Source organism: Buceros rhinoceros, unplaced genomic scaffold (assembly GCF_000710305.1).
Source record: "Buceros rhinoceros silvestris isolate BGI_N320 unplaced genomic scaffold, ASM71030v1 scaffold13870, whole genome shotgun sequence".
Taxonomy (NCBI): Eukaryota; Metazoa; Chordata; class Aves; order Bucerotiformes; family Bucerotidae; genus Buceros; species Buceros rhinoceros.
The window spans coordinates 7,410-16,384 of record NW_010390280.1 but is presented as its reverse complement, the minus strand read 5'-3'; the positions used below and the strand labels follow the sequence as shown (position 1 = coordinate 16,384).

The 8,975-nt window shown below is 35.9% G+C and overlaps 1 protein-coding gene across 1 annotated transcript in view; it reads left to right on the top strand.

Moving 5' to 3' along the window:
- Nucleotides 1-1,924: 1,924 nt before the first annotated feature.
- Nucleotides 1,925-8,975, top strand: part of LOC104494470 (glutathione S-transferase C-terminal domain-containing protein-like) — a gene marked incomplete at its 3' end in the record, with an annotated part of 8,772 nt that continues 1,721 nt past the window's right edge. The window contains exons 1-2 of the mRNA XM_010137296.1: nucleotides 1,925-2,353; nucleotides 3,922-4,405. Coding sequence (XP_010135598.1) covers nucleotides 1,943-2,353; nucleotides 3,922-4,405 — 895 coding nt within the window. The remainder of the gene's footprint in view (nucleotides 2,354-3,921; nucleotides 4,406-8,975) is intronic.

The following is an 8,975-nucleotide window of genomic DNA, read 5'->3' as shown; positions in this document are numbered from 1 at the left end:
ATTTTTGTAATTTTAATCAGTAGCCTGATCAAGTAGTACCCGTATTTGGGCATCTTTCAAGTATTTTTTATTTTTAGTCTGATGATGTATTATTCTCTGTGGGGAAATAGTGCTTCAGAGCTGCTACTCGGGATGAAAATGTGCAAGGGACAAGGTGTACCTGTGTGGTGAAAAGGTTAATGTTTTAGTTGTGTAGTCCTGAGTGATGGACTTGAAATAATTTATAAGAACAGGGGATCAACTGATAGAAACCACAGAATAATGCTTTGGAAATAGAAAGCTCTTCAGAATTTACCAAAATATTTAGCACTTCTGTACAGCGTGATAATAACGAAAAAAGCTTATTATGTCCAGTAAGGTCAACCAGAAGAAAAAAGTAAGTGGTGGTGTGTGTGAGTGACTGGAGAGGCCAGGAGAGGATGGAGTTGTTTGCTGTACAGGTTCCCATGGAAAATAAAAACAACCCAAATGCACATGAGAGTACTGTTAAATATTGAAAGAAGTACTGTAGTCGAGGATATGAGTTTAAATGGTAATAACTATGGATTTAGCAGGTGAGACTAACTCTTCTTGACTAATTTCCTCAACAGTACCTTCACTATAAAATTTCTTCCGTAGAGCTCTATTTATGGTATTGAATGTCTTGACTTATATGCAGTCAAGATTCATCCAAATAAAACAGCTTTTAGCAAAGTAGGTATTTCTTTATGTGTTGTGCTGTTTTTTCTGTGGCAGTACTATTACGTTGAACCACTTGTTCGGAGACAGTCATGTATGTAATGGTATAAAAATACTTCACTATAACAATCATTGTGATCTTTACTTAATGTTTTTGCATTTTAAAGAATTACATCATATTCATGTGACTGTACAGAGCCCTTATTAATCTAGATAGCGATTTGAAAAACTGGTGCTGTTCCAGTGTCACTTGGGCTTTATATATAGATATATACAAAAAAATAAATTGACCTTTCTTAGCAACATTCAAATTTCTTTCTCTTATAATAAAGCTTTTTTCTATGAGTTTTAAGAGTGCCATCTAGAGTCTAAAAGTGCCATCTAGTGTCTAAAGCTTTTCAGTACGAGTTGTGATTTGTAAGTTAATGGGCAATTTTATTGAGTGATGGAGCAGAAAAACTATTGCATCATTGTTTTATATTAAACTGTTAGGGAAAAGTTTAATGAGAAAAATGTAATTTTCAACCAAGTATAAGAAAAATGAAGTTTTTAATATAATGAGAAGACATCAATTTCAGCTGTGTTACTGTTGTATTTAACTGCTTTAAATTAATTGCGTGTTTGAGGAGTTCATGCATTTGTTAAATGAACATTTTTTTTATCTTCTCGTGTGTTCTCTTGACCTTCAGTTAGTATCTTGCCAGGCTCTAGATTAATTTTTAATACAGAAGCCAATATCATTCCCCATGGCCTACGTATCCTATACATATGTCTTCTAAGAGTTACAGAAGGACGAATGTGTGCATTAGGAATCTCTCTGTTGTAGATATGTGCTCAGAAATTTGTTTTTTCCGTAGTGTATGGTTAATGTTGTGGGAGATCATTGATTTAAAAAAAACCAAACAGCCTTGCCATAAATGCTTATAAACTAAAAAAGTTAAAAGGAAATATTTCCTTTTGGGTTTTTTTGCATTTTGTTTAATGTCAAAAATATGCTAAAATGTACAAAAAATTTTATATAGGTCATTTCCCTGTGATTTGTGTGAAGAAACAGGGTATATATGAAACCATGCTCTTCTCTCAAGAAGGGCCTGCAGTCCACTCTGGTCAGGCAAGACAATTTTAATAGTGTCTTATGTTAAAATCAGTTTTAGCAGACAGTGAAAGGACCACTGTTTCAAACCCTTTTTTGTTCTCAATTCTGTATTCTTTTATGAATGTTGTGTTCTGATTTCTATTTCAGGAACTTCAGCTCAGGAGGAAGATGAAAGATAGTGTCACTGAAGAATATTTGTATTTGGGTTTTTCTCATAAGTACCGAGATAGTATCTTTCCTCTTCATACCTCTATTTCACTCTTTTTGCTATCCTACTGTGACTGCAAATTATTCAAAATTTTTTTAGTGCCGACTGGTGAAGATGTGGATGATCAATTTGTGACAAAAAACCTCCTTGGCGATCTTGAAGTCCATTTAATCTCCAGATCTCAGCTTCCAGTGGTTGTGCAGAGCTGCTCTTTACCTGCTGTTGTCGCGAAAGATGGCAAGTTCTGCCGAGCCGGGCTTTCTGTTGTCTTAAGGCATATCATACAGAAAACACATGAGGCAGATCCATCTAAAAGGGATGTTTTGGAGCTCTTGGGCTTTAAGAAGACCTGCTTAAAAGCCTGTGCTGAAGTGAGTGCATCTCTTTCTCTTAGATAAATTAATGAGGTGTTTTATAAGCATTGCATACTCTAAAGTAGGCTCTTATTATTGATGTAAACTAAGTTCCTTTAGTAAGAAATTTAATTTGCTTAGAAAATGAAATTTCCTCAGTGGAGAGGTATCTGCGTTTTGCCATAAAGATGAAAAATAATTCTTTTTGAAGATACTTCTTTTTTTAGCAGCATAAAACCAACCTTAAGATTCAAAAAGTAGGTCAGATCCTTGTTTCATGTCTAGCAGTGTAGTTATAAAGTGCAGCTCTTGCAATTTGAAGTAAACTATGAGATACCTAATTTATTGTTAATTTTTATTTCAAGCTTATCAGGATGTCCAGGCTCTTTTCATCAGAGCTGCTAGCTGGCCAGATAGTTAGTCCCTAGCCTGTACCATTACAGGGATGTAGTTCATCCTAGGTGTGGGATGTTTTATTGAGTTTCATGTCAGTTCCTGTCAGCCTGTTCTCTAGCCTGTGCAGGACCCTGTGAATGGCAACTCTTTCTTGGAGTTTGTTGACTGCTCTGCTTAACTCACTGTCATCCTTGATGTGAGTGTATTCGATCTCCTCCTCCAGGTCATTGGTAAAGATAATTAAATAGGATAGGCCTCAGCACAAACCCCTGAAGAGCTCCACTTCTATCTGATCTTCAGGTAGAGTGTGAACTGTTAACCACTACTATTGTTTCAGCTGATATTTAAGCCCAGTTATCCCATTGCAATTTAATCATCCGGCAGCTCATCCATCTAGACTTGCCTTCCTCACTCCTCGGGAGGGTGGAACACTGTTCCATGATCACTGCATCCATGGTTGCCATTGATTACTGTGCCTCCAGCCGAGTTCATTCTTGGAGAGTAGCAGATTTGGAGAAGCATTTCTCTGTGTTAGTCCATCTAGTGCTAGCATAAAGAAATTGTCCTTGACATCCTCCAGAAACCTCTGGTTCTCATGTGTTCTTGGAACTGCAGGAAAACTTGATTCCGTATTTCAGATGGCTGCAAAGTGAGTAAACTGAATAAGAAGAGTTTAAAAATTTTAAGACCTTGAAGTGCAAATAGTAAGAAAGAGAACAAGAACATGGAAAAAAAAGTGAATTTTTTTTTTTTTTTTAAGGTGCTGTTTGGTTAGATTAAAGTTTTTTAATGTTGCATGCTGAAAAACCCCACTAATAATATAATGCATTTCTGTAAAATAAATGTGCTCAGAATCTGGTGAAATCTGGTTTTATTACCAGCACTTGGTAGACATGACATATATAAATTGATTACAGCTTTGCTTTTCGTGAGTTACCCAACCACCCTAATCTTATGCCAATAATAAGGAATAAAAACATTCTATACTGGGTAATTGTTCATACTGTTATATATAAGGTTTAGTTTCCTAATTCTGCTATTGGGAAAGTAATACTGAATATCTGAGCTTCTAAGATTATTCAAAGGATATATTTAAAGCTGGAATTCCTTTGCTTAAAGTCGACAAAAAAGTACCCTGGATTTTATTTCTCCTTCTGTAGAGACATTAATTACATGTATTTATCTGACAGGTTAGCCAGTGGACCAGACTTTGTGAGATCAGCATACCTCTGGCTGTTGAAGGATTTTTGACGGCATCTCCTGAGCACTGTCGGACTATTCCTCCTGACATTTTACAGCTTGAAAGGAAGCTTGCAGAACCTGTCCGAGTACATAATGATGACAAAATTCGAAGGCAGAAACTTCAGCAGCAGAAGGCAGGTGCCAAGGCTGCAGAGCCTGTACTTGGTAAAGAAGCAACAGAGGAAGGAAAAACAGTGGCAATGTGTGAACATCCACTCCAGAGTTTGGAACTGAGCATAGCTTTCTCCAAGCTGCTTGTCCAGGAAATGCCAGATGCAGTCAACAGGGAGTCTTCTCGCATCCGGAGAACAAAAACCTCTGACCTTCCACTTTTGGACCACGTTTTTGCAGAAGGACTATATTTTACCTTGGCAGATATAGTGCTTTTGCCATGCATCCATCAGTTCCTGGTAAGATATCTGCAATTACTAAGTAATGTGTATGAATTTTTTTTAAGAACTGCTAAGTTTAAAATGCATTATTTAAAAATATGTTGTAGCATTCGCAATGTGAACTTAATCTGAAACGCAAGGTTTGTTTTTGCTTTTGTACAAAAAAAAAATCTAGGGGTTGGTTAAATCACCAAAATTACTTTTAAGTACATAGCGTATCAATACTTAGTAAACACTGTTAACTGTTAAAATATTACGGTGAAATATTTTGCCATCAAGTTGCCCAGAAAATTCCTCCATGAAAATACTTGAAATGGACACTTAAAGTACATTCTAGTATGCACAAGTAGGTGAGCGTGAATTTATTTTCTTGCTCAAATTTAGTGTACTAAGATTATGACCATGACTCAATGGATGTTTGCTAAAGTGAGACTATTTTATCAGTGAGGAATTTTTTTGAGATATGGAGTTTCAATTCCATCATAAATTGCAAATTTTAAAAGGAGGGAGGTTTGAGAATGGTATAATAATCTTAAAATGCTGGAAGGGGCGTCCCTCACGAGACGCTTAAAGTACATTGTAATATGCACAGGAAAAACGCAGGTAAGCGTGAAGCTATTTTAATTTTGGTTTCAGTGTGCTGGGGGCAAGGCAAAATGAATTCCTACCCAGTTTGTTGTACGTTTTCTACTTGGATATTACCTGAATTGGAATTCTTTCCAGCAAAGACTTGAAACTTTACTTGACTTTATCTTGACACAAACAGATATGCCTAAAAGAAAATAAGTATCATCTAAGAAAGTGAGAGTGAAAGAAAAGAAAATAAGTATCATCTAAGAAAGTGAGAGTGCCTTTTAGAGAGGCAGTGAATGGAGGGAGATTCAGGGACTGTGGTAACTTTTTAAGGGTGTGAATTCGTGACTTTCCTTACCCATACTAGAGCTGAATAGGTTCTCTGATATTGACTGGAGAAAGACTTCCAAAAGTTCGCTTGTTTATGCTACTGATTTGTAATTTTTTGTTTTGTCTACAAATATTTCTTTTTAAAATACAATGTGTTACGACTTCTGATTTACTTATTTTTCCTCATAATAGGTTAATTATTTTTAAGCTCTGCTGCTGTTTTCATCTAGTTCTTAGGAATATCACCTTTGTCTGTATAGCCAACCTGTATTTTTTATGAAGCCCTACCACAAAATAAGGCAGTTTAATTGTACATCTGAGGATAAACATGGGTGCCTGGGACAGCATAATACCTACGTATCCGCAAACCTTTTATTCTTCTATGCAGTTTTGTTTTTGCAAAGCAATCTGTATTCCCCGTCAAGCAAGGACTGATCCCTATGATCCCACTCAGAAATGTAGTGTTATGTCTAGGGAGCCAGCTTCTTTGGGAAGTGCTTCAGCCCCTGAATCTTCAGTTATCGGTAGTTTTGTCATTCATGGTATTATTGCTACTAAACTGTTTTCCACAGTTTGTGGAAGGTCCTTTGTTTGCTGCAGTGAAAGGTTACGTTGCTTGAAGATATTGAAGTTTATAACTGAAAAGTTACATGAGATTGGACGCTTTTTTATTGTTTTCCCTAATAGAATCTTGTGTTACCTGTTTGGTCCAGTAACATACTGGTAGAAAGTCCAAATTCCATAAAATGTGGAAAACTTGGGAATAAATCTTTGCTGCCTGACACAGAATGTCGTTATAAAAACAGTGTCTCAAATGGCAAAGCAGATTTTAGAAGTTCCTGTGCCCCAGGATGCAGTTTGACAGGCTGTTGGTGGTGTCACCTTGACTGTAATTTGAATCAGTAAAATAGTCATGTCTCTGCACCTCTAGGTCAATGATCTGTTAAAAGCTTATTTCACCCATCTTCTACGAGAGAGCCTTGGCCGCTTGGTTGTTAAATGTTTTGTGGTGGATCTCTTGCTTTGTATAAAACATATCTGGGCCTGAGAAGGAGATTCTGTGTGTGGTGGTGGTTGGTTTTTTGTAGCACTTACCAAGTGCATGCCAGGGTCTTGCAGATTCTGTTGTACAAATATTTTAATGTCAGGATTAGCAAAATATATCAAAATACTTTTTGAGCCTAAGGGAACCATCCAATTTGATTTTTATTTAATTTTTTTTTTTAACACTCCCTGGCCCCCTTTTTTCTCCTTCTACCCTTTTCTCACCTCGGAAAAGTGGTAGGGCTTAGTAATGCAAATGACTTGAGTTCAGCTTCAAAACCAGTTTTACACTGGGAGAAAATTTTTGTGGCAAGACTGTGTGAGAGTCTTGCTTGGTACAATCTGTATACTGGTTTTATTAGGTTGTATATACAGAAAAAAATTAAGGAAATGACAGCTGTGTCTTTATTTCCTGTGACAATAAAATGATACACGTTTGCCTACGACCAGTATTCCTGCAGATACTCTATGAGATTGATAGCTAAGCTGGTGTCAGTTGCCAGGAAGAGCTCTGAGTGAAGTTGATATTTGCATTTTGATTTTGCAAGCTGTTTTGCCAAATTTGCCTTACGGTATTTGAAAACAAGTGGAATTCCTGGAGAAGATGCTGTCAGTCAGATTCAAAGAAACAGTCTCTAAAATCAAGATACTTACTAGTGAACATTAATATATGACAAATGTGCAATTTGCAATTTTTCGAACCAAGTTCATCATCCTCAGTATGATGATAGCAATATGGGAGTCCAGAAGTAGGTTAATATGGCTACCTTTGAATTAAGATGATGAGGTTTTTTACAGAAATGGTTATTAATTCACCTCTCCTTTGTTTGTTTTGCAAATCAATCCACTTATCTGAGGATTAGCAGCAACTTCTGTATGGATGACTAAACAGAAGTAGTAAGACAAAATGCTCTCTACTGAAGTTTAAAAACTTTAATGTGTTTCGATCTTCTTTATTTTTCCAAGGCCTTTTTAAATAAGAAGAATGTAACTTTACAGTAATGTTTGGTTTACTAGTGCTAGGCATGAGAATATTCTTGTATCAGATACTTGATTTCAGCAGTCCAGTTGAAATCATTCTGCAGATGTACTGTGAGCAGTTGAGACTGCTGTATTTATTTGCTTTTCATGTGTGACCCTTAAGTCCTGGTGGTCTACAGCTTGTGGACTGTATATTGTGTAATATGTTTGTGTTTGCTCACAGCAAAGTTTGTCCTGAAAAACTGGCTTTCAGTTTCATTTTTATCTAAATTATAAGAGCTCTGGAATAATGTTGATTTATTTCTGTTCTCTGGTGAGTGATCATCTTTTAAGCAATTATACCTTGATTCCTATGGTTATCATAAAAATTTAATAACTTGAACCTGAAAGCTTCTTGCAGGTAGTGGATTGAAATTGCTTTTGTTGATGAAAGTGCCAGAGTTTAATTTTGTGTTAAAATGTTATTTATCACTTATATAACTAGGCTTTCTGGATTGTATTTTAAAAAAAATTGTTATAGATGGACTTCCACTTTGCTTTAAGGGTGTGAGTAATATGAAGTCTTCAGTGGGTATGTGTTTGGAAAGTGTCATACAACAGATACATGAGGAGACCTGGGTAGCTGACTGTAATTATAATTACCCAAAGTAAGATAATGAAGTTGTTGAGTTGTTTTTCACTACTTGATTCCATTTCTGTTATCTTTCTTTGTTACACTTTTTATTAGTTGTAACGGTTTAAAATTAATAGAAGAATAACAAAAGCTCTGTTCTCCATATGGGAGAAACCACTATTCTCCTTTTGAAATACAATTTAGAATGCTTGTTATCAAGTGTAACAGCATCTCTTAGAATTGCTTTCCAAAAGACTTCCTTAAACTGAATTAATGTATTTCTGCCTGTGTTACTGTTAGGATATGGAATTAGATACTAAAATGGCATAGTTCATCCTCCTTTTGCTCTTTTAGCTATTACTCATTACTTGTGATTGCCCTAAGAACATTATGAACACAGCATGGAGGAAAGCTGCTTGAAATTGTATGTCATTTCAAGTGTTCTTTACCAATTTCTATTTCTACACTGAGGACAGATATATAGAGGAGCGCTGCTTTTGCATGGCCTTTTCTGCCTCTTTCTGTAATTGTGACTTTTAATTTTCTGCTTAAAGCAGCCACAGCATCACAGAATAGTTGAGGTCGGTTGGGCACCTCTGGAGATCATCTTGTCTAACCCCTCTGCTCAGGGCAGGGTCAGCTAGAGCTGGTTGCCCAGAGTTGTGTCCAGTCAGGTTTCAAGTGTCTCTAAGGATGGAGACTTCACAACCTTTTCGGTAAGAGGATGGTCTTCACTGTTCTGAAATGTTTGGGAACGTCAAAAAGAATTACTTAAGTTCACCAAATGCATCCAATTTAAAATTCGCTGGTCTTCATGTAAAAATGTAATTTTGGTATCCATTTTTGTAATGTGTTCATCGCATTCTTGCTTAAGAATTTTTTTTTACACTTAAAATTCTAATTTCTCTTGAAGGCCACATCATCTCATAATCGTACATACTTAATTCAGAAAATAAATATGCTAGTTACCATTTTTGTATAAAAATATGAAATTAAAATCGTAAAAAAGTTTGAGTAAATGTATGATAAAAAAAAAAAGGTTTGGATTCAGTGCTGGTAGAAAAAAAAA